Source organism: Elephas maximus, chromosome 13, assembly GCF_024166365.1.
Source record: "Elephas maximus indicus isolate mEleMax1 chromosome 13, mEleMax1 primary haplotype, whole genome shotgun sequence".
Lineage (NCBI taxonomy): Eukaryota > Metazoa > Chordata > Mammalia > Proboscidea > Elephantidae > Elephas > Elephas maximus.
In genome coordinates this window covers 69,310,447-69,335,590 of record NC_064831.1, presented here as the reverse complement: position 1 = coordinate 69,335,590, position 25,144 = coordinate 69,310,447, and the positions used below count along the sequence as shown (strand labels likewise).

The window sequence follows — 25,144 nt, the reverse complement described above, 5'->3', positions numbered from 1 at the left end:
ATGCATCAAAGTAGTTAAGTCAAAGCTAATAGGTAGGTAGATTTCTCTCTAGAATGTATATTTTCTGAAGACCACCTTCAGCATTTGCAGAAAAGTCTCCAAGATTTCATCTTTAGTTCAACAAACGGTTACGACTTTTGCCGCAAGATTTTAAAACACAGGAAGACACTGGTAGTCCTAAGCTGTCCATAATACTGTGTCCATCGACTCAGGATTTCATGGTGCAGATGGGCACAACAATGACCAGGATGACTGTGCATGCGGCAGCTGCAATCAGAGCTGCTATTTTGCAGACCTTGGCTCGTCTGAATTCGGCTTCTTTGCGTTTTAGCAAGGAGTCGTAGCCTGGAGTATAAATATCTTCCATCCAGTATTCTAAGTTGTTTGGGTTTAAAGATTCTTGTGCCTGGAAGTGAAGAGATGTTAGAAATATGGTGAAGACATGAAATCATGTCCAAGAGGTTCTGACATTGTCAGTCCTGAAACACTTAAGAGTGGGCTACAGCTGTTGTTTGAGACGAGCATGTGATATAATACAATATTGTCCATAAGCCCAGGGCCTGAGACAGGATACCAATGACTTGGGTTCCCACCGATCACAGACTGCAATGTCCCCTCCCTTCCTACAGACTTCATGAAGCTTTTGACATGGGAAACCCACAGGTCTTCTCTCTGTAGGCAAGCAAATGAGGCCAAGACAAACAAGGGCACACAACCAAAGATTTGCACCTAGTTCCCAACTAGAAGGTGAAAGACCATAGCGGAAAATAATCAACCTTTCAGACAGGCTGGCCTCACTGTAAGGGAAGCAGAAAACTCACTGAAAAATATTCTCTACCAATAGGTCTGAATGACATCTGCTCGGAGCAAGGTCATTTATTATGTGTTTCTGATTCATTTCCCAGCTACTTGTAACAGCTTCGCTGAAAATCAAAGGCACCTCCAAGATAAACAATTCAAACAAAACATAAAATATTTCCACTTCAAACATTCATCTAAGTCGGCTAGGCCAGCGCTCAAAGTCAAGGTCCACAAACCCACCACAGAGCATCCCGGGGCCAGGTGTGCTTGGCTGTGATTCCGGACTTGGTGCAGCTTCCCCAAAAGGAAAGCCATCACTGACATTTGTCTCCCGAGCTCACCGAGATTAATGAGTCGTCTGCAGGAAAAATATCATGTTTAACCTGGATTGCCCATCAATTCCATTCTGCATTGATGGTCATAATCTATTTCCACGAAGAAAGATAATGTTCTCCTTTTATGGCAAGCATTTAATAATGCAAGTGTCACATAAAAGCAACAGTACATTGCAATTCAAGTGAAGTCACCTAAATCTTTGAAAGACATACAAAATATCCATTTTGAAATTTTTCTTGCATTGTTTAATGCTTATAAACACGGGCTGGTTAAAAATCTCTCTCATATACACACTACACACACGCACACACCAAGATGATTAACAAACCAATCCTTCACAATTAAAAAACTCAACCATACCATGTTATTGGTGGAATATTGATTATTTTAATTTGCTTGCTCTTCCAGATTCCTCTTTTTTTTTTTTTTTTTTTGCTCTCTTCGGCGTTGCTTGGTGCCCCATGGCTTTCCATCATGTGGCTCCCTTCCCTTCCGGTGCCCAGTTGGAGTGTTTCTTCCCCCAGCTCCCTCCCTGCTGGGCAGTTTGGCAGTGGCTCAGCTCCCAGAGGTCTTGGTGGGTATCAGAAGAAGTTCCTTTCCCCTGGCCCAAGGGAAGGGTGGCAACAGCTTTTCACTGGTGTTGATACCTGGCTATATCCCCAGCTCTTGATAGTCCCCTAAACCCTGCCCATATCACTGTGAACCTTCCCTTCATTAACTCATTTCCATTACCCCTTTGAGTGTGCCATCTGTTTCCCACTGGGCAACTGACAACCCACGTGCCAGGGACCCCTTTGGCTTCTTTATTGCTTTCCTGTGGCTAATGGTACAGTGGTTGGCAGACTACAGCCCACAGGCCAACTCTGGCCTGCTGCCTGTTTTTGCACTCCCATGAGTGACGAATGGCTTTTATGTTTTTAAAGCACTGAAAAAAATCAAAAGAAGAATATTTTGTGACATAAAAAGCATATGAAGTTCGCATTACCGTGTCCATAAATAAAGTTGTATTGGAACACAGCCATTCCCATTTGCTTACAAATTGTCTATAGCTGCTTTTTACTACACTGGCAGTGTTGAGTAATTGCTACAGAGACCCTGTGACCCAAAAGTCTAAAATATTTATTATCTGACCCTTGACAGAAAATGCTTGCTTACCCCCATTCTAGTACATACTACACAACATGGTACAAGGGAAGGAAAATGGATTTATTGGGTCACTGAAATCTTGCCAGATTCCTTCCTTCACTGAGGCACAATGTTTGAAGACTGTTGTGAAATTTTTCATGTTACCTGGAGGGTGGAAAGCAGTGCTGGCCACCCAGTACACCCATAATGGGAATCAGGATACTCTCAATGCTGGAAAAGGCCTTCAAGTGCAGGGTGCTCTGTCCAACTTGCAGTCTTTGCAGGAAACTCCTGCTACAGTATCCTCTGCCAGGGTCTCAGGAGCCATGGTTCTGCCCTGGGCTGCCCAGAGAAGTCATGCTACTGCCTGGCTCTGCTGTTAAAACGTGGTCCTTATGCTTGAGCCACATCCCCCGCCCCTGAAGCTCTGCCCTCCACGGAAAGAACCAGTCTGCTCCCCTTGGCACAAAAGGCCCTCAGCAATTCAATGGACATTGTAGAACAGAAAGATGGACCCAAGAGGGGCATATTTTGTTGGGAGACAGGTCTGCAGGAGTTTGGTGATGTGCCCACAAAAGTGGGATTCAGGTGGAGGACTGGACTAGCATCATCCTGGTGCCCTTGAAGAAAGGGTCTGGCCATGGGGCTAGAAACAGACTCCTCTTCTCCTCAATCTTCCCAGGGCCCTCCCAGAAGGTAAACAGTGTATAACTAGCACCTCACATTTTCTGCCTTATTCCCTCCTGCTCAGATAAAAAGAAACTGGCTGCTTTTCATAGCTATATACACTTTATGGGCTGGGATTCAGCCTGTGAAATAAGCTATTTTTAATTAGCCTTTTTTCAATAACTGCAAGCTCTAATGGCACCAAGTAGCAGAGAGGTAGATCATATCAAGGTTTCAAGGGACACAGGGCAGCGTACGTAGTTGTTAATTAGGCCTGCCAAACACTGGGAATCAAAACAGGGCCCGCACTTCTGGCGACACCCCCAAGTGGGCACCACTGATAGTGAACTTGTATCTGGACACCAAGGGACCCCGAGGAGCTTGCCCAGACGCCAAAGCAGCACCAAGATAGCGCTTGGGTCTCTGGGAAAGAGACGAAAAGAAATAAGGCAGCACTTTCCTGCCTCTATCCAGTTTGCAATGCTTGGTTGGCTTTCTGCAAACAGTCTCCCAAGGCTATTGCATAGTTTATGCAAACAGATACAATATTTTTTTTTGCATTTTTAAGTGATGTTACCTAAAGCTCTGTGACCCAATTTTTAAATATAAATTTATTTATTTTTTTGTGCTTATAAACATTGGTACGTTAAAATCTCATGTATCTGTAGGGGCAAAATTTCCCAACTCCCTTCCCCACCTCTGTCCAAACTTTTAAAAGGTGTATCTCAATCCACGGCTCATTAAATTCATCTGAACCTTTCAAACTCATTCCGTGATACTGGTGAAATAGTGATTATTCCACCAGCTAAACCATTCATGCCTCTGTTGCCTTTTGGACTTGCCTGCTGTGTGTGGTATTCGAATGCCCAGGGAGTGCAGTGTGGCACCCGTGGCAGAACTGCACAGGGAACCACCTGGGGGAGAATCAAATCCCTGTCTCACCTGCTTGCCAGCAGGAAGATGACGGGAGAGGAAGTGACCTAAAGGAAAAACTGACATGCAGCACACCACACAGAGACGTGACATGCAAGAGGTAAGAGGGGCTCGGAGGGGCTCAGGGAGGCCCCAGCTGCCACCGAAAACCTCTCTTTCAGGATCTGGCCTTTTAGAATTGTCCCTTCCCATAATTGCTGTCCTCTAGACCCTGATCTAAACAAATGTCATTTCAATCATTTTTTATGACATGACGTGTTACTAAACTCCATCAACAGAAAAAAAAAAATGGTGGAGAGGTAGCAGAAGAGAAGGAACATGAGACTTCCTGTCTGATGGTCCAGTATGAATTTAGACTTATCTGACCTGGGGCAAGTTATTAAGCTTCTAGGGCCTCCATCTCATCTGTAAAATGGAGAGGACATTAGCACTTCCTGCCTCACAGGCCATGGAGGCTTGAGCTGAAAGACCGATGTAAAAGCACCACATGAAGGCCGCTGATTTCAGCATCAAAATGTCAGCCCCCAATACCTTCTTTTTCAGTGCCTACTCAATGTCCGGAGACCTGGTGGTACAGTGGTTAAGAGCTTGGCTGCTAACCAAAAGATCGGCAGTTCGAATCCCCCAGGTGCTCCCTGGAAACCCTATGGGGCAGTTCTACTCTGTCCTATAGGGTCACTATAAGTCAGAATCGACTTGACGGCAACAGGTTTTTTGGACTCAACGTCAGGTGCCTTGAATACATGATTTTCAATTCTCACACTGACTCTGTAAGTTGGATGTTATCATGCCTATTCAACAAGTTAGGGAACCATTGCTCCAGCAGGTGACATGACAGCTCCAGGTCACAAAGCTAAGGAGCACTCAGAACCCAGTGCTGCCAGAATCCGTGGTTCTCTTCTCTCCACCACACAGCACTGCCTGTGGTCTGCAGCCCTCTTTGTTTTACAGCAAGGCGATTTCCAGGGAGCTCTGCCACCCTGACCTCACAGGTGGCTCTCCCCAATCGCACTTTAAGTGGTGTGGCTGTCCTGGGGCCGTATAAGCCGGCACCCTCGGGGATATGGCCTCACGGTGCACAAGACAAGGCCCTCAGGTGGGGGCAGGGGACTTGCTTTGCTCCATCAGGGATGTGAGGACACAGACAGACGTGGTGGTAATGGAACCAGGCGGAGCTGCCCACCAAAAGAAAAGTGTGGCCAGAACCCAGCCCTTCCTGTGGGTGAACAGAACACATGCCCTCCAGCCACAACTTCATTCACAGAGCTTCTGGGGATGGCTCTTACCTGGGGCTGCTCCATATGGAAACATAATCCATAGCTTGGCTCCCACAAATATGCTTATCCCACGTGCTACATATGGAAGGAGAAATCAGCCTGTATTGCATTAAACAGTTTGGCTCAGGTCTTGTGAGCAAATACTAGAATCTGCACTTGGTACGGAGTCTTAAATGCATCTTTAGCAAATCAGATGTCGAAAAAAAGAAAAGAAAACACTGCTAAATGTTTTAAAGCAAATAAGCAAAACAACAACCCCCTTGTAAAAAATCTCTGCTCTACCACCTACTAAAATCGAGAATTCCACGGAGGGGGCCCAGGGAGCGGAAGGGTGGGGGAGCGGGCTGGTCTACACCATCCATGATCCATTCTGGCACCTGCCAGGGTGTGGCTAGGCTCCCCCCTCCCTGGGACAGAGAAAGGCTCACCTGCAGGTCCAGAGCTGTCAGCTTGCCCTTGTCGCCCGCGTTTCGCGCATACTCCTCGATGGTCCAAGAAGGCTGGCCCCGCTTCACCTCGGCCAGCTCTGTCAGTCGCATGTCCGTGTACAGAGGGTTGCTCTTCATGTGGGCTTTGAGGGAGGCGGGGTAGGGGTGAGGGCTGAACACCTGCTCCACCAGGAAGCCGCTGTCTTTGGGCTGCTTGGGCAGCCGGTGCTGCGGGGGAATGTCGTACTGCCTGTCTGCCTGCGGAGGGGCACAGAAATGTCCCAAAAAGCGGCACAGACGCCATCTGGTTTCACAGCGCAATTTCACAGTGCACCAGCTTTTACCACTAGGCCACACTGACATCCAGGTAGCAAATGCACTTATTGAAAAACAAATAGGAAGTATCCCTGTATGGTGGAAAATTCTCTAAAAAAAAAGATTACAATGATAACAGTACAAACAACCAACTAAACTGGGTACCCTCAAGCTGATTCCAACTCATGGAGACCCCATGGGCTCAGGGTAGAACGGTGCCTAAGGCTTCCAATGGTTGTGACTTTTCAGAAACAGGTCGTTGGGCTTTTCTTCCTGAGGCGTCTTGGGGTGGATTCAAACCGTCAACCTCTCAGTTAATAAGCGAGTGCTTAACTGTTTGCACGACCTAGGGACTCCCTAATAATACCAGCAAGTGCTAATATTTCTGTCCCAGGAAGAGGTGATTTTATCTAATCCTCACTACCATTATTAACCCCATTGTGCAGGTAAGGAAATTGAGTCCAGAAACATTCTATAACCTGGCCCAGGGTACACAGCTGGTAAGGAGTACACCTGTGATTTATACCTGATAATCTGGCTTCAGAGATTCTCTGTGCACTGACATGTTACTGCCCCTTTTTCTTCTACCTGTTTGTACTTGGTACAGGTGAGGAAAAGACACGGGCACTATGCTGCTTCCCTGGAAGGAAGAAGCCAAGCCAGAAAGTGAAGGTTGGAAGCCTCTAGTGATTTTTCCAGGATGCAGAAGGTTCCCCTTCAGAGACATCTGCACGGCCTTCAAGGTAAAGGGGACAGTCTAAACGATGGTGTGGAGGCAGGAAAGTGCCTAGCACAGCCAGAATGGTTTGTGTTCTCAGTCCTTGAGCCACATATCGGGCAACTATTCTCAGTGAACACTGTTACAATAGGGGTCTTCTGATACTTTATATTTCTAACTTCTATTAGGCCCTAAGATCTCCACATGGATGTCACTGCCTCTAGGAAGCACTCCTTGAATCACCAAGACTGGGTCAGTACCCATCTATGTGACCCCTTAACACTGATACAGAGAAATCAGGGTAAACATTGCCTATCTCAAACAAGAAAAGGAGGCTATTGCTTATTTCCTAACTCATCAAAGCCAAGTATCTTCTAAGAAGCTCCACTGATTTTATTTATTCTGCTCATCACCACTACCCAACATTTATGGACCCGTGCCAAGCTGGCTTTGCTGGCTTTGAAGGAGCAGATGGAGGTGGCAATAACGTTAGCTACAACAGCAGCCACTGCACCTACAATTACAATGAATCGAGGGCTGACTGTGTGTCTACCAATATGCTCAGGGCTACACAAGCATGATTTCATGTAATCTTCTCGGTAATAGTCTGATGTTGTAACTACTATTAACCTCATTTTATAGATGAGGAAACTGGTCAGAGAGGTTACAAGACAGACCCAATGTCACACAGTAAGGGAGAGCCAGGATTTGAACCCATTCTCACTTCTAAGATGGAAGGCTTAACTGCTGCCCATGTCTACCTCCTTGTTACTCCCCTCAAGGAGTTAACACTCTAACTTGGCAGTCAGTACACACAGATTATATATATATGTATATTTTAACTAGAAGATTGTCTCTACTACCTCTGCGCAAAGAGGATTAAAGGCTAAACATCACAGACCAGCAATAATTCCTAAAAAAGCCTGCAGAGACATATGAATTGAAAGGCCTTAATGGGAACAGAAGACTTAGATCAGCGCAGAGAAGGTGAACAAAGCATTCTTCGTGAAGGACTCATGTGAAGAAAGATTTGAAAGTGGCATAGGGCCAGGCCATAATAGATGCTAAATTATTATTTGCTGAATGAATTGCTAAATTAATGAGCACAGCATATATGGGGGAAACAAGTAGACTCCTCAAGGTAGACAAGGGCCTAGTCTGTAACAGAGCCAGAGGAGGAAGGAGTTGCTGGATGCTGTAAATGGTTAAAGCTCTGAGCTGCTCACTGAAAGGTTGATGGCTCGAGGAATTGACTTGACAACTGATTGGGGAGAAGCAGTACAATTCCCAGGTGCCAGAGAATGGGGGGCTTTAAAATCCTGGCTAGTCGTGAACTTTTCCCTGAGGTCAACGAGAGCCAAGGAAGAGTTGGGAATAGGAGGCACCACACAACTACAGAGAGTAGAGTTTCAGGAAAGTGAGCCCAGCAGTAATCAATGAAATAAGATGGAGGGTTAGGGAAGGTAAGTGAAGGAGACCAGTTATAAATGTGTCACAAAACTCCAGGTGGGATGTGGAAAGAACCTGGGTGGGGGGTAGGGGGTGGGGGGAGGGGGATGGAAGAGGGGAGATGGGTGGTTAAATAGAAAGGAAGGCAGAGATGCAAGAGATATCACAAAAGAATAATCCACAGGGCTCAGGGGCTAAGCTGGATATGAGAGAGCCAAAGGGAAGTCAAAGGCCCAAGCTGCCTCTTCAGTGTGGGGAGTTTCTAGAATGGCGACCCCAGAATACAGACAGGGAGAGGGAACGCTGGCTTTGAAGGAGCAGAAAAGTATGGTTTGGATCCTGTAGATTTGGACAATGGATGAGACATGCAGGGGTAACTGGCCTTCGGTAGCCTGAGATATGGGACTAAAGGTGGTCTCTGCCCTGAGATTCATCAGTCTAAGGTGGTAGTGACAGCATGAGAACTTCCAATCAGAAGGAAAGGGAGAAGCAGAGTCCAGTCTCAGGGAGGAGAAATGGGGTTACAGAAGGCAACAGAATGAGAAGTACTCACAATGGCAGATTCAATGGCCAGGCCAGGCTAAGATTGGGTTATGGAGAGACTCAGCCCAGATATTAGCAACTCTGTGCTAGTCATTTCAAACCGATCTTTCTCAAGCAACAATGTACCTATACAGGACATATTAGCTGGTTTGCTTTTAAGCCATTTTCCTTGTTTACCTTGCCACTACCCTGCTATTTCAGAAAGGACAGGAAAATATCCTTGATGGTGCTTGCAACCTCTGACACAGCCCCCAGTTTATGAAAATCCATTCTCACACACCTGTTCAGTATCTGAACCACACTTTGTCCTGTTGGCATCTTCGCAGCATGGGCTCCTGCTAGCTGACTGACAACGTGGCAGAATAAACCACTGGCCAATGCCGTCCTCCCTGTTCTAACCTGAAAAGCCCACCAAGTCTGGCTGAATAACTAGCACACTGCTCTCTCTTTTGGAATGCACTGTTCAAGGCTTGGAAACACACCAGAGCTATTGTAAAGCCTGTGGCCAATTACAGGAACTTAAATATAGATTACCTCTTTAGATTTTCGATGCCAATCTTTATTGTCCCCGGGGCCTCTGTCTTTCAGCTCCTCCTCGTGGAGACCCACGCGGTTGGAGTAGGTGATGGTGCGCCAGTCTCGGGGGGAGTTGGAGATGCTGGCGATCTTGGATTCCGTGGCACTGTTCTCCTCGGTCAGGGACCTAGAGGACGGCCTGGTGAAGAGGCTTTTTTTTAAGGCCTTGACACGCAGGCTTTCGCTGTTGCTTCCGCTCGCGTCAGAGCAGCACCAGTCGGCGTTGTTCTCCAGCTTGGGTCCGTGGGAGCCATTGTGCGCACGGAACATCCGCGGGGAGGCGCTGTCGTCGGATGGAGCCTCGCTTGTCAAGGAGTTCAGATCGATCTGCACACTCACCTTCTCGGGCTGCTGCATTTTCTGATCCAATTTATTTAGCTTGCCCAAGACCTGGGAGATCTCCTCGCGGACACCGGACAGCGATTCGAGCTTCCGTTCAATTTCTCCGATCCTGAGCACCAGTTTGCACACGCTGGTCTTCAGCTCTTCTTCCGAGTGGTGGTGGTTTTCAGGCCGGTTGCCCTGGTCCCCCTTGCTGTTGGGGACCCCGTTGGCCATCTTGGGTAGGCTGTGCTCCGGTGAACTGTCGCAGTCTGACTTAGGAAGCTGAGACAAGGACCCCGTGCTGTTGTAGCAGGACGACTGTATCACCCCGGTGGAGCCACTGATGCTCATGTCATCCAGAAAGCGGAAGATGTCACTGATGTCATCGCTGACGATCTCCGAGTCATCGTCTGACTGCTTCATGGCGTGTCTGTCGCTGTACTTGCCCTGGCCGGAGGCGCTCACGTCTTTGCATTTCTTGGGCTCCAGCGCGTGCTGCTCTGTCTGGGTGCCCACGCTACTGGTGTCTGAGCTGAGCTGCCCGCTGGTGCAGCTGATGCTCTTGTCCTTAAATTTTTTGACCGGTTCGTGTTTGTCCAGGTCCACGGGGGACGGGATCTCTTTAGATTTGAGCCCGTTGGTTTTTGCTGCGTAGCCAACAGGCAGCATCTGCGGTTGCTCCTTTGGTGAGAGGTAAGCTTGGCGCCTGTCTGGGCCTGGAAAATTGGGGGACTGGCTGCTGGAATTGGGGTAACGGAGCTTCTCCTCAGAGGGATTTCTATTGAAAAAGGACCGTTCAAAGTCAGGGACTTCTTCGGTGTTTAGGCTCCAGCTTTTGGCTGGCCAGGGGGTCTGCTTGCTTGGCCTCCCGGGACACCTCCGGGCTTCCTGGGCTCCCACCACTGGGGTGGGACCGAAATACGTAGACGTTTGAAGGTCATCTAAGCTTTCATGCTTCACCCGCCTTTTGTCAGGAACCGGAGAATACATGGGGTTCAGGTACTGGCTGTTGTAGGGCATTTCAAAGCTGTGGTTAAAGAAGGGCGGCTTGTGAGGCTCCTTTCGACTCTGGGGCTCCCCATGCTCACCCTCTGCTTTACTAGCGGGGCATACCAAACCCGGGGACACCGTCATCAGATTGTGAAAGTCCTCTTTGAAAATGTTCCTTTTCTGGACACAGGACTGGACCACGAAAGGCTCCTCGTTGGAAATGAAAGTCTCCTTGATGCCCGGGTTGATGGGCAGGGAGTCCTGATCCGAAATGGACTCGTTCTCAATGTTCATGGGGAAATAGGTTCTCTGCATCTCGCAGGGCTGGGGGCTGCCGACCGAGTACGGGGCCAGGGCCTGCAGCCTGTCCAGGGATGCCGCTCGGTTTTTCACCTCCTTGCTGACACCCAACAAGAAGTTGGGCTCGGACGCAGGGACAAACTGCGGGCAGTCCTTGCAGTCCATCTTCCGGCACTTGGACGACTGCCGGGTGGGGTAGCCCCGGCTGAAAGGCCGCTCGTTCAGCCCGCAGTTCAGGGGCTCGCACTCGGCCACATGGCAGATCTCGGTGTCTGAGCGGCACGACTCGAAGGACGACTCCTTCTTGCGGACTTTCTGGCGGCTGGTAGGCAGCTTCTCCTTGGCGGCTCCCCCATTCATCTGGATCAGGTTGAATATAGTCACAATGTCCGCGGCCACCATGATTTTCTTTGATTGCTGGTTATTCACGGTGCATTTCATCTTGTCTTTGAATAACGTGGCTGGAAAATTGGGATCGAGACAAGCCGTATAGAAGAGCACGCTTCTCAGCTTGGCGAGCTGTGACAGATCAAAGCGGGCACACAGGGATTTGCACAGGTCCTGGTAGGACACGGTGTTTTGCTTGCTGTCCAGCTCCTCCAAGATCTTCACCAAGAAGAGAGAAGTTTCCTGATTGGTCTCCATGATTTAGAATTTCAAAGGTTTGCTGACTACACTGAAACTTTGGGCCAGTTCTGCAATGACAATATCAAAAAAGACAGGGGGAAAGAGGGTTATAAAAACAAGTGGAGGTTTAGGTCAAGCTTCTTATGAACTACATAAAGAAATACAAGAATTGGAAATTTTGTGTTATCTATATTTTTATGGCAATTTTTTAAAAAAGAAAAAAAAGCACTGAAATGAAAGAAATACAAGGAAATACTTTTTAATGACACCCTAAGATGTATTAAGAGTCTTAAAAATATTCATAGCCTTCATAACTGGATATCCATCTGCAAAAAAAATGAAACAGGACCCATACCTCACACGATGCACAAAAACTAACTCCAAATGGATCAAAGACCTAAACATAAAGTCTAAAACGATAAAGATCATGGAAGAAAAAATAGGGACAACATTAGGAGCCCCAATACAAGGCATAAACAGAATACAAAACATTATTAAAAATGACGAAGAGAAACCAGATAACTGGGAGCTCCTAAAAATCAAACACCTATGCTCATCTGAAGACTTCACCAAAAGAGTAAAAAGACCACCTAGAGACTGGGAAAAAATTTTCAGCTACAACATCTCCGACCAGTGCCTGATCTCTAAAATCCATATGATTCTGCTAAAACTCAACCACAAAGAGACAAACCACCCAACTAAAAATTGGGCAAAGATTATGAACAGACACTTCACTAAAGAAGACATTCAGGTGGCTAACAGATACATGAGGAAATGCTCTTGATCATTAGCCATTAGAGAAATGCAAATTAAAACTACAATGAGATTCCATCTCACTCCAACAAGGCTGCCATTAATCAAAAAAACACAAAATAATAAATGTTGGAGAGTCTGTGGAGAGATTGGAACACTTATACACTGCTGGTGGGAGTGTCAAATGGTACAACCACTTTGGAAATCAATTTGGCATTTCCTTAAAAAGCTAGAAATAGAACTACCATACTACCCAGCAATCCCACTCCTCGGAATATATCCTAGAGAAATAACAGCCTTTACACAAACAAATATATGCACACCCATGTTTACTGCAGCACTGTTTACAATACCAAAAAGATGGAAGCAACCAAGGTGTCTATCGACAGATGAATAGATAAATAAATTGTGGTATATTCACACAATGGAATACTATGCATCGATAAAGAACAGTGATGAATCTGTGAAACATCTCATAACATGCAGGAATCTGGAAGGCATTATGCTGAGTGAAATTAGTCAGTTGCAGAAGGACAAATATTGTATAAGACCACTATTATAAGATCTTGAGAAATAGTTTAAACTGAGAACACATTCTTTTGTGGTTATGAGAGGGGGGAGGGAGGGAGGGTGGAAGAGGAGTATTTACTGATTAGATAGTAGATAGGAACTACTTTAGGTGAAGGGAAGGACAACACTCAATATGGGGAGGTCAACACAACTGGACTAAACCAAAAGCAAAGAAGTTTCCTGAATAAACTGAATGCCTCGAAGGTCAGCAAAGCAGGGGCAGGAGTTTGGGGACTATGGCTTCAGGGGACATCTAAGTCAATTGGCATAATACAATCTATTAAGAAAACATTCTGCATCCCACTTTGAAGTGTGGCATCTGGGGTCCTAAACACTAGCAAGCGGCCATCTAAGATGCATCAATGAGTCTCAACCCACCTGGATCAAAGGAGAATGAAGAACACCAAGGTCACAAGGTAATTATGAGCCCAAGAGACAGCAAGGGCCACATGAACTAGAGACTACATCATCCTGAGACCAGAAGAACTAGATGGTGCCCGACCACAACCGATGACTGCCCTGACAGGGAACACAACAGAGAACCCCTGAGGGAACTGGAGAACAGTAGGATGCAGACCACAAATTCTCACAAAAAGACCAGACCTAACGGTCTGACTGAGACTAGAAGGACCCAGGCGGTCATGGTCCCCAAACCTTCTGTGGGCCCAGGACAAGAACCATTCCCAAAGCTAACTCGTCAGACGTGGATTGGACTGGACAATGGGTTGGAGAGAGATGCTGATGAGGAGTGAGCTACTTGCCTCAAGTGGACACTTGAGACTATGTTGGCATCTCCTGTCTGAAGGGGAGATGGGAGGGTAGAGGGGGTTAGAAACTGGCAAAATGGTCACGAAAGGAGAGACGGGAAGGAGGGAGCGGGATGACTCACTAGGGGGAGAGTAAATGGGAGGATGTAGGTTTTTAGTAAGGTGTATATAAGTTTATATATGTGAGACTGACTTGATTTATAGACTTTCACTTAAAGCACAATAAAAATTATTTCAAAAAAATTCATAGCCTTCAATTTAGTAATTCCCATTCTAGGAATCTACCTCAAGGCAATTATCAAAGACAATAACAATGATTTATACATAAAGATATTCTTTTTTTCAATGTGTTGGTATTTATGATAGTATAAAAGTAAAACAATAATGTTGTTGTTTGTCATTGAGTTGATTCTGACTCATACTGACCCTATAGGACAGAAAATGGCATGATAAGGTTTCTTAGACTGTAATCTTTACAAAAGCAAATCGCCAGGTCTGTTGGTAGGTTCACACTGCCGACATTTCAGTTAGCAGCCAAGCACTTAATCATTGCACTGCCAGGGCTCCTTAAAAAGAATAATGGGGGCACATAAATAAAACATGGTGTTACCTGCAATGAATTTTTATAAACATTAGAATTACATCAATGTTCTTCCATACAATGGAATACTATTCAGTGATAAAAAGGAACAAACCACTAATACACGCAAGAACATGGATGAATCTCAAGCGCATTGTGCTTGAGGGAAAGAAGCCAGGCTCAAAAGGCCGCCTGCAGTACGGCTGGCTCCATCTTAATGACATTCTGGGAAACAGATCAGTGGTTGCCAGGGGCTAGATGCGAGGGGAGCGGCTGACTACAAAGGGGCATGGAGAGATTTTCCAAGATGGCGGAACTGTTCTATATTCTGATTATAGTGGTTACATGGTTCTAGCATTCTCAAAATTCACAGAACTGTACACTACAAAGTGGAAATTCTTACTATATTAAAAAAAAAAAAATTGCCATTGAATCGATTCTGACTCATGGTGACCCCAGGTGTGTCAGAGTAGGACTGTGCTCCACAGCATTGCCAGCGGCTGATTTTTCAGAAGTAGATCACTGGGCCTTTGTTCTGAGGCACCTCTGTACCGTGTGTAAATTAGGCCTTAACTCCAAAAATTACGTTAACGAAGACTTTTTTATGACAAAAGGAAACTATGATACAGTATTGAGTGAAAAAATCTGAAAATAAATCTGTATCTGTAACGAGATCTGTATATATAAGTCAAATTAAAATGAAAGAAAATAATGTGCACAAAAATGTTAATGGTGGTTTGGTTTGAATTGTAGAATATAGATTTTTTTTTCTTACCTAGTCATCTTTTTCCCCAATATTTTATTAGGCAAACTTTCAGACATGCAGCAAAGTTTCAAGAAGTTTATAATGAATACTCGTACACCTAGCATCTGGATTCTACCGTTAACATTTTCCTTTATTTCCTTTACCACGTATCTACCCATCTATCCATATTCGAGCCATCTTTTTTTTTCTGATACACGTCAAAGTAAACTGCAGACATCTGTACACTTGCCCCAAACACTTCAGCATGCTTATCATTAACCCAGGTTCAGTAATTGTGCAGAGTTTTTCTTTTAGCGTAAAATTTACATGCACTAATCTTAAACATGCTTTGCTGAAGTTCTGACAAGCGCAGACGCCCATGTAGCCAAAACCCTGTAAATATATAGAAGTTTCCCATCACCCCAGAAAATTCCCTCATGGTCCTCCAGGTCAACCACTTTTCTTATTTTTTATAGATGATTTTTATTTTTTCTTTATAATTTCCTGTCTTTTCTAAAGTCTCTACAATGAGAATGTATTACTTTGCAACCACAGAGCAATAATAAACCTTACTTTAAAATGAAAAGGAGAAGCTACGTTAACTGGTCTGGGGTGAGATAACTAAAAACATTGAACTAAAAGTTTAACAAAACTTCATAAAAGAAAGTAAAGCTCCTTGTTAATAAACACGAATGTGGGCTCTGAGAATTACAAGGACATATTAGACTTCACCCCTTTAGCTTCCTCAGCGACAGCTTGCTTTAAAAAAAAAATATGTTTTGACCGTGGACTTGCTGATTTTAAAGCTGACAGTCTACGTCTTCTAGGGGAACTGTGTATTTCCTCTGAATTAAATTTTACCAGCATTAGACTATGGACCTGCACTTCATCCTAATGGCAGCCACTCCCTATCCCTATAAACCAGTTGCCTCTGAGCCAATTCCAACTCATGGTGACCCCATGTGTGTCAGAGTAGAACTGGGCTCCACAGGGCTTTCAGTGGCTGATTTTTGGGAAGTAGATTGCCAGGCCTTTCTTCTGAGAAGTCTCTGGGTGGACTTGAACCTCCAACTTTTTGGTTATCAGTACAGCATGCTAACCATTTACACCACCCGGGGAATCCCTAAGAGCTTCTATAAACATTACCTTGTTCTCTCTTGCGAATGTCTGGAGGGATTTGCAGAGACCAGTGGTTTGGTTTTTATCGTTACCTAAGACGAAAGAAGCCCTGGAGTGGTTCTGTTTTCACAGACACCCATATACAGTCACACAGGGACAGTCATCCACACACACTCACACATACACACACACACTCATAGAAATACACACAGATACCCACACATCCGGAAACCCATGTCTCCCAGCCCAGTACTCCCTCTCTAGCCCCAGCCATCCAATCCATCTGATGAAAGCGTTCTGTGTCAGAATGATCTGGTTTATTAAACGTGTGGACAACCTGTCACGCTTGGGCTTCAAGTAAATAAACCAGCACAGGAATCAGGGCAGAGGACAAATGAATGTAATTTAGAGAACAGCAACTACAACTCATGTGCAGTGTATTTTATGGTTTTGGTGAACAAAGCACTTTCATAAATACTTTTTTTAGTCCTTGCAACAACCCTACAGGCCTCCTTCAACCTTATTATTACCCTCTGGCAGGTAAAGACACAGGCCTGGAGAACTAAGGGACCAGTAACTGGGACTGAATGAAAGGCAGGCCTCCTACTCTAAGCCCATGCTTGTGCCCCACATGAGCTGCTCAGGAAAACCCAAGACTTTGCTACCTTGGGAGGCTTTCTCAACTTTGTATCCTACTGTGCGTGGCTAAAAAATTGATCCCAGGTCAAAAGAAATTATTTGGAAAATCAAGGCCCAGTGTCTCTTGAAGTAAATAAAAGAAACACAAACAATATGGCGAATGTGAGTAAATTTTTTATCAAAAGTGAAATTAGGGGGTCTATAGTTTTTTATAGATGGGTGTGGAGTGCCAAGCATGTGCCCCCTTGAAAGGGGTGCATGAAGGCATGGATGACAAGTGTGCGTATGATAAGGAATCGTCTTAGAGAAACCCCACAAAGACTTTCTACAATACACCAGTGAAAACCAGACAGAGGTGGGGTAAGAGGACAAAGCGGGACATGGGTAGGAAACCAGGTTCGCAGGATCTGTAAAACAGCTGCCCACCCAGCCTGCAGCATGTAGCTATTGGAGGGTGACCTCATTGGAGGTCTGTACAAACAACTGTGTAAGGTGAGGAGATGATCTTTTTACAGATGAGGAAACTGAGGCACTGAGAGGGAAAGTAACTACACAATCTAGAGAGTGAAGTGAGCTGCCCAGGGTCCAGTGCGGGGTTATGGTCCCAAGGGGACTAAACTCCAGGTCTTGTGAGGGTGTTGAAGGAGCACCAGGCTCAGTCGCATGCCAGGAGGAGCAAACTACCACCAAGTGACAGAGTGGGTGGGGGAGAGGAGCCGCAACAGACTGCTTGCCTACTACGGGCAGCGGCAGCAGCGTTGGGACTTTACAAGAAACCGCGACAACAGCCTGGAGAGGAAGGCACCCACATTATTAACTCTATGCCAAAGGAATGAGGAAAATGAGGCTAGAGAAATTATGCAGGGAGGGAGCTGTGTGAACTGAAGCCAAGTCTGGTTAATTCAAAGCCAAGCCTCTTTTCTCAGTGATAAAAGTCCAAGGGAGAAAGATCAGCCAATAATCTCTGGGGCTTAAGAATCAGATTCACATGTAACATGGATGTGTGCATATACACAGACATACTCACACACAGACACACAGTCACACACACTCATACATACGCACAGAGACACAGTCATCCTGCGCACATTCACACAGACACACGCTCACACATACATGCACTCACACAAACACACTCACATAGACATATGCTCATCACCCATTCACACACACTCACATATAGACACACAGTCACACACATTCATACATACACACACAGACACAGTCATCCTGCGCACAGACACACATTCACACACACGCACACACATAGACACACAGAAACACACAGACACACTCACACAGACACACACTCATCCCCTCCCAAACATTCACACAGACACACTCACATGTAGACACACAGTCACACACACTCATACATAGACGCACACTCACAGGGACACACAGAGACACACTCACACAAACACACACACACACACACACTCACACACATACAGTCACACACACACACAGACCCACAGAAACACAAACATGTACTCATGCCCCACACACATTCATAGATACACACACTCTCAGACACACTTACACAGAGACACAGTCACCCCCCCACACTCACACACAGGCAGACACAAGCACACATAGGTACACACTCACCCCCACACACTCTCAGACACCTCCATACTCCCACAAGTACACACACATGCACACATCTTTCCACACGTTCACATGCATATGTACACACACAGCACACCCTCACCCTCTCACCCACACCCTTTTACCCTTAGCTATCTCTTAGTTCTGTGCTAAGGCTTGGAACATCCATAAGCTCCCAGCACAGCTTGATGCATATTTTGGGAAAGGCCAAGGGGCCAACAAATCCACCCTCCCTGATCCTGGAGAAGGCTGCACAGGGCTGCCTCCAGCAGCTCTCTCATTAATCACTGTAAATACCTGAAGGCAGCAAGCACCAGCCGCAATGGCCTCGGCCATCTCCCCTAGGGAGAAAAAGCTCTGTGGTGGCGCTGACAGTTGAGCTGAGGGACACCCACCTTACCCCCTCGGGAACTCCTCACTGAGGGTCAGCCTCACCCCCCACATGCACAACGAGCTGATGAGCAACCGGGATCTGGAAATCCAGAGCCCAAAGGGGGGTCGCCCACAGGGCATCAGGACCCCGCCAGGGCCCATGATACGGCTCACCCCGCAGCCAGGCAGACTCTCTCTGCTGCATTTCCCAAAGGGAGGCCTGCCCACGTGCCCATGCCTGGTTGCACCCACCACCTGCTGAATCCTGCTTACCTTCCAGGGCCCACCTCCAGCACTCTTCATCCCCCCATCCCTCTTTAATCCCCAGCGTCTGAATGAACGACTTCTTCCTTGGTGCGCAGCATCCCTCTGCCTGTGCCTCAGTTATAGCATTTATCACACTGGAGTTCTCAACCAGGTAAGATTCACCTGCAGTGGTTTTTATACTTATGGAGACCTGGCCCTGCAAGCCTAGAACCGTAAGTCAGAATCATGGGGAGGCAGGCCAGGCATTAGGGTTTTTTTAAAGCTGCCTGGGTATTTCTGAAGTGTGGGCCTTCAGGGCACGGGATTAAGGCGATTGGGAAGCTGTTATAAAGTAGCGGGGCTGGGATTTATGGAAGGCAGAGAAACAACGGTTGAGAGTATGGGTGACAGGAAGGCATAGACCTCGGCTCAGGTCCCAGGCCTACCCATCACTAGCTGTCATGGGCTGAATTGTGTCCCCCAAAAAAGATATTTTCCTGATACCCGGTTCCTGTGAATGTGACTTTATTTGGAAATAGGGTCCTTGCAGATGCAATTAGTTAAGTTAGCATGAGGTCATACTGGAGTAGGGTGGCCCTAATCCAATGTGACGGGTGCCCTTATAAAAAGAGGAGAAGAGACACGGACAGACATGCAGGGAAGACAACCATGTGAAGATGAGACAAAGGCTGCAATTATGCTGCCAAAACCCAAGGAATGCCTGAGGCTACCAGAAGCTGGGAAAGACAAGAAAGAATCTTCCCTATAGCCTCTGGGGAGAACATAGCCCTGCTCACCCACCATTGGCTCCACAGGAGAAAGACCCGGCGATCTGCTCCATAAAGATTATTGTTGTTCTGACTCATAGCAACCCTATGTACCACAGAACTAAACACCGCTTGGTCCTGCACCATCCTCACAATCTTTGCTATGCTTGGCAGCCACCTTGTTAATCAGTCTGGTTGAGTGTCTTCCTCTTTTTTGCTGACCCTCCATTTTACTAAATATGATGTCCTTCTCCAGGAACTGGTCCCTCCTGATAACATGTCCAAAGTACATGAGACAAAGTCTCACCATCCTTGCTTCTAAGGAACATTCTGGCTGTATTTCTTCCAAAACAGATTTGTTCATTCTTCTGGCAGTCCATGATATATCAATATTCTTCACCAACACCATAATTCAAAGTCCTCAATTCTTCGGTCTTCCTTATTCATGGTCCAGCTTTCACATGCATAGGAGGCAAATGAAAATACGATGGTTTGGGTCAGGTGCACCTTAGTCCTCAAAGTGACATTCTTGCTTTTCAACATTTTAAATTTTGGCTTTTGTGGACTTGCTCTAATGTTCATCAGCTTCAACTTGAACTTGCATATGAGCAATTGATGGTCTGTTCCGCAGTTGGCCCCTGGCCTTCTTCTGACTGATGATATCGAGCTTCTCCAATGTCTCTTTCCACAGATATAGTCCCTTTGATTCCTGTGTATTCTATCCGGTCCACATGTATAGTCACCGTTTATGCTGTTGAAAAAGGTATTTGCAATTAAGATGTTAGTCTTGCAAATTTCTATCATGTGATGTCCAGCATCATTTCTATCACCAAGGCAGTATTTTCCAACTGTCAATCCTTCTTGTTTCTTTCACATTCCATTCACCGGTAATTATCAATGCACCTCGATTGCATATTTGATCAATTTCAGACTGCAGAAGTTGGTAAAAATCTTCAGCTTCCTCATCTTTGGCATTAGCGGTTGAGGCATAAATTTGAATAATAGTCACGTTAACAGGTTTTCCTTGTAGGAATAGGGATGTTATCCTATACTGACAGCATTGCACCTCAGGATAGATCTTGAAATGTTCTTTTTTCAGATGACTGTGACGTCATTCCTCTTCAATTTGTCATTCCCAGTGTAGTAGACCATATGATTGTCTGATTCAAAATGGCCAATAGCAGTCGATTTCAGCTCACTAATGCCTAGGATATTGATCTTTATGTGGTTCATTTCATTTCTGATGACTTCCGATTTTCCTAGATTCATACTTCATAATTCCATGTTCCAATTATTAATGGATGTTTGTGGCTGTTTCTTGTCATTTTGAGTCATGCGACATCAGCAAATGAAGGTCCCAAAAGTTGACTCCAATCACGTTATTAAGGTTGACTCTACTTTGAGGGGGCAGCTCTTTCCCAGTTGTATTTTGAGTGCCTTCCAACCTGAGGGGCTCATCTTCCGGCATTATACTAGACAATGTTCCACTGCTATTGATAAGGTTTTCACTGGCCAGTTTTTTAGAAGTAGACGACCAAGTCCTCCTTCCTAGTCTGTCTTAGCTTGGAAGCTCTGCTGAAACCTGTCCATAGTGGGTGACCCTGCTGGTACTTGAAATATCAGTGGCATAGCTTCCAGCATCACAGCAACACACAAGCCACCACAGTACAACAAACTGACAGATGTGAGGGGCCATAAAGATTACAGCCTAGAAAACCCTAAGTGGCAGTTCTACTCTGTCCTGTAGGTGTGCTATGAGTCACTATGAGTCAGAATTGTCTGGACAGCACACAGCACACAACAGCCTCCACAGCTGTGCCTCCACAACTGTGGGAGAATACATTTCTTTTGTTTTAAGCCACTCAGGTTGTGGTACCCATGCCGTCGAGTAGATTCTGACTCATAGCTACCCTATAGGATAGAGTAGAACTGCCCCATAGAATTTCCAAGCAGCAGTTGATGGATTCGAACTGCCTACCTTTTGGTTAGCAGGCATAGCTCTTAACCACTGCACCACCAGAGCTCCTCTGTTAGGACAGCCCTAGGAAATAACACACTAGCTATGTGGTTGATTACTTACAGCCCTTGAACCTCAGTTTCCTCAGCTGTAACAACGGGTTCAATTAATAGCCCAAAACTCTGCTGCATCTAGGCAATCCCAACTCATAGCAACCCTATAGGACAGAGCAGAACTGCCCCATAGGGTTTCCAAGGCTGTAATCTTTACAGAAGCAGACTGCCACATCCTTCTCCCGGCTGGTAGGTCCAAACTGCCAATCTTTTCATTCACAGCACTTTAATCCCTGCACCACCAGGGTTCCTTTTTTAATTAACAAGCATATGGAAAGTCTCAGTTTCCTCATCTGTCCCTTCCTCATCCGTAACAAGGATGAAACAGCAAGCACATGTAAAGCACTTAATAAAGTGCCTCACCCATGACAGCCATTCAACAAATGACAGCTGTCACACATGGTAGGGGCTATGGTGGTGGACATACTAACAGCTGAACAGTGGTTTTATGGCTCACGGCGCCTCCTGCAGGTTATAAAGGAGGAGGACTACATGGGTATTTTTGGAAAAAATGACTCCATTCTCTACAATGAGCAAGACACACCTGCCTGAAGCAGGATTTTGACCTCTCGATTTTTTCATTTTCAACCTTGTTAAAGATTTTCAGTTTCCCGCTGTAGAAAAGCCTGTCCTCAGTTACATGATTTCAGGGACCCTCATTAGATCCCTGAGTTATTGCCTTTGTCTGGATTCCTCACCACCTCAGAGGGAAAATAGTGAGTCAGTTGTGGGGCTCATTATTCGTCTTTTTTTAAAATAAGAGGCACGCTCATAAACTGATTCCATGACGACGCTCTGAAGGCCATGTTTGGAATTACCCACTCAGAATAAGTGGGGGTGTCCTCTCAGCCCCTTATCACACTCTCCAAGTCCAGCCTGGCCCTCCTTATCAGCTGCTTGGCACCTGCCATGTATCTGCCTCGTGTCTCCTTTAAGCTTCTGTAGGAATTCAGTCCTTCCAGCCCTTCTTCTGAGCACATGACATGGGCACAACATTGTGCTAAGCACAGCTGAAAAAGACAAAGGTGCTGCTTGTACAGAGCCCACAGCCTTGGAGAAGAAAACACTCATCAGGGTCAGGGCTGTGGGGACCAGTGAATACACAGTGTAAACCCCTAGTTTTATAGACGGGAAACCTGGGGCTCAGCGAGGGATGGGACTTCCCAAAGGTCTGTGGAAAATGAGTGGTAGAACCAGCCCCGGGATCCGTGGCTCTAGAGACCTAGCCCTCTCCTGCTCTATCTAACAAGCCTCCAGGAAAGATGCCAGTCCCCATTGTCAAGCATACACAAGGAGCTGGGAACCCAGGTGAGCATGGGATGAATACCATTCATGGGAAAAGGAAATGTTGGCTTCACAGAGGAGGAACCATCTGCAATGGCCTCAAAGACTGAAAAGGAGGAAGTGTTTGATTTTTTGGGGGAGGGGGACAGGGAAGGTATCCCAGGCAGAAGGCAAGAGGCATGAAGGTGCAAGGAGGAGGCAGGTGGAGTCTGTCCCTTTGGTCAGAATGGAGAGAGGGTGGTGAAGCTGGACAAGTAGGCTGGGTTTGGATAAAACAAAACACTGACTTCTGGGCTGAGAGTCTGGACTGGATTCTGCAGCAATAAAGAGCTATGAACCTGGCAGAGCAGGTGCTGGAAGGGATCTGGCCTTGGCAATGGGGAACACTCCAGTCAATAGGATGCCCCCAAAACAGGGTGTCCTGCTGACTGGGATCAATATCGCCTTCCTCCTTCAGATCCTCCTGCACGTGGATGGCCAAGGGGAGACTCCAGGCCCTTCCTACTCCAGCTCTAGGGCTGTTTCCACTACTCGACAATCTCTGCTTTGGGAAGGCAGAAACCAGATGCCTGTTCCCCCCCACCCCCAATTCCCTATGGCACCTCGTTCATTACTCATGTCACACTCTGGGCATGATAAATGTTCCTGACATCCACTCTACAAGGCTAAAATGAATGGTCACCTTTTTGTACTTTATGCATTTTTAACTGCTCAAAATGTTGACATCGGATGTTGATCAAACCAAGCAGAAGAAAGAGAGGGATGATTTAAGAATATAATTTGCAACATTGCTGCTTGACTCTTTGAACAAAAAAGACAGGCTCTCTGAATTTCATTTCTACCAACTCTCTTAAAGGTTTAATCTTTTTTTCAGCCACCAATGACCCCAAAGTATGATGGGAATGAATGACATCAACCTTTAACTGGTTTAGTAAAATTCGGTTATAGTGTTCTTATTAAAGCTTTCTTGCATGCCAAAATATAGTGATCTTTCAACATCCAAAATAATGTGCAGAGATGTAACATGGCCATGGTGTCTCCACGCTCATGGAGAGCACGCCGCAAGAGGGTTGCTCTGCATTTTTTGTGTGATTCCTGGCTTGGTTTTGTTCTGCTTGTTGTTTTGGAGTTTTGTTTTTCTCCAGGATGGTATTTGCTACCGTGATTCATTGATTTAATGAAGTGATGAAAGGAAGGTATTAATCTAGGAATCTAAAATTCATGGCCAGGAATTTCTACATTCCTTTCGTGTCATTTTTTAATAAAATTTCAAACTGAAAGGAGGTCTTTTTCTCTTGCAGAGGCAGCTTTCCTCCACAAAAACTGCTAAAGAGGGCAATAAGGAGTCAGGAAGGGGGCTATGCTTCTGTTGGCCAAGATGTATCGCTGCAGAGCTCAACCCTAGTGCAAAGCCCTTGATTAAGAAGTCAAGAAATTATGAAGCAATTTCCCGTTCTGGCAAGAAATCAAGCTTAGAAAATGTGAAAACCCTCCCATTACAAAAACCTAGAAATGCTGGATGAAATATAACTTCTTTTCCTTAACATGCATAGCTCAGGTTGCAAGAGAGCAGGGTAAATGCTTAGGTGCCAGGAACAAAGAAGAAACTGAAAATCACAGAGGTCAGCAGAAGAGTTGGTCTGCGGCTGCCCTGGGGGCCTGGAACCCTTAATGAAGTGATGAAAGTATGTATCCTAATAAGGGAGAGCAGAGGAGGCCCTTCATGAGACAGGAGTGGGAACACAGACGTCTGCATAAAGCCAGCACCCTGGAAGGCCTGTTCTGTAACTCTAAGTGAAAGTATGGAATAGGAAAAAAAAAATCTGCTCATCACCACAGGAAACCCAGAAAATTGTCAGTCTCTTCTCAGACTCTAAATTAAATAAAATCAAAAGTGACTTCTTAGAAATGTAAAACAAGGTCTATGCCTTAAATACTTTAGAGCCCAAGTTTATATTGTCACATGGTTCAAGAACTCTTGAATTAAGAAATAAACGTAAAAATGACCCCATGCTGGAGATATCCCAGGGTATGAGCAGAAAAAAGTACAAAACTGCTCTGGACAATCAGGGGCACATAGAAGCCCCACAGAGAAAACAAGCCACACTAAAGTTGAGTTATATTTTTAAAAATTACAACACACAAGAGGAAATACCCCATAACTGGAAAGTGTCAACAGACACAAAGTAACCAGGAGGATTAGACTTCAAGAA

The 25,144-nt window shown here is 45.8% G+C and overlaps 1 protein-coding gene across 1 annotated transcript; it reads right to left on the bottom strand.

Annotated features, from left to right (window-relative positions):
- Positions 1-208: 208 nt before the first annotated feature.
- Positions 209-11,458, bottom strand: MINAR1 (membrane integral NOTCH2 associated receptor 1). The gene is made up of 4 exons (XM_049905694.1): positions 9,126-11,458; positions 5,567-5,824; positions 3,238-3,351; positions 209-406 (listed from the first exon to the last, which is right to left on the bottom strand). Exons 1-4 carry the CDS (start codon positions 11,424-11,426, stop codon positions 209-211), a joined length of 2,871 nt encoding a protein of 956 aa, XP_049761651.1. The 5' UTR covers positions 11,427-11,458.
- Positions 11,459-25,144: the final 13,686 nt, after the last annotated feature.

Excerpts from the sequence above, each read along its gene's own strand:
- MINAR1 (XM_049905694.1), bottom strand. The coding sequence starts at position 11,426 with ATGGAGACCAATCAGGAAACTTCTCTCTTCTTGGTGAAGATCTTGGAG. Across the intron at positions 5,825-9,125 it reads GGCATCGAAAATCTAAAGAG|GCAGACAGGCAGTACGACAT; the intron begins GTAATCTATATT and ends GCCCCTCCGCAG. Across the intron at positions 407-3,237 it reads ACTTGGGGGTGTCGCCAGAA|GCACAAGAATCTTTAAACCC; the intron begins GTGCGGGCCCTG and ends CTTCACTTCCAG.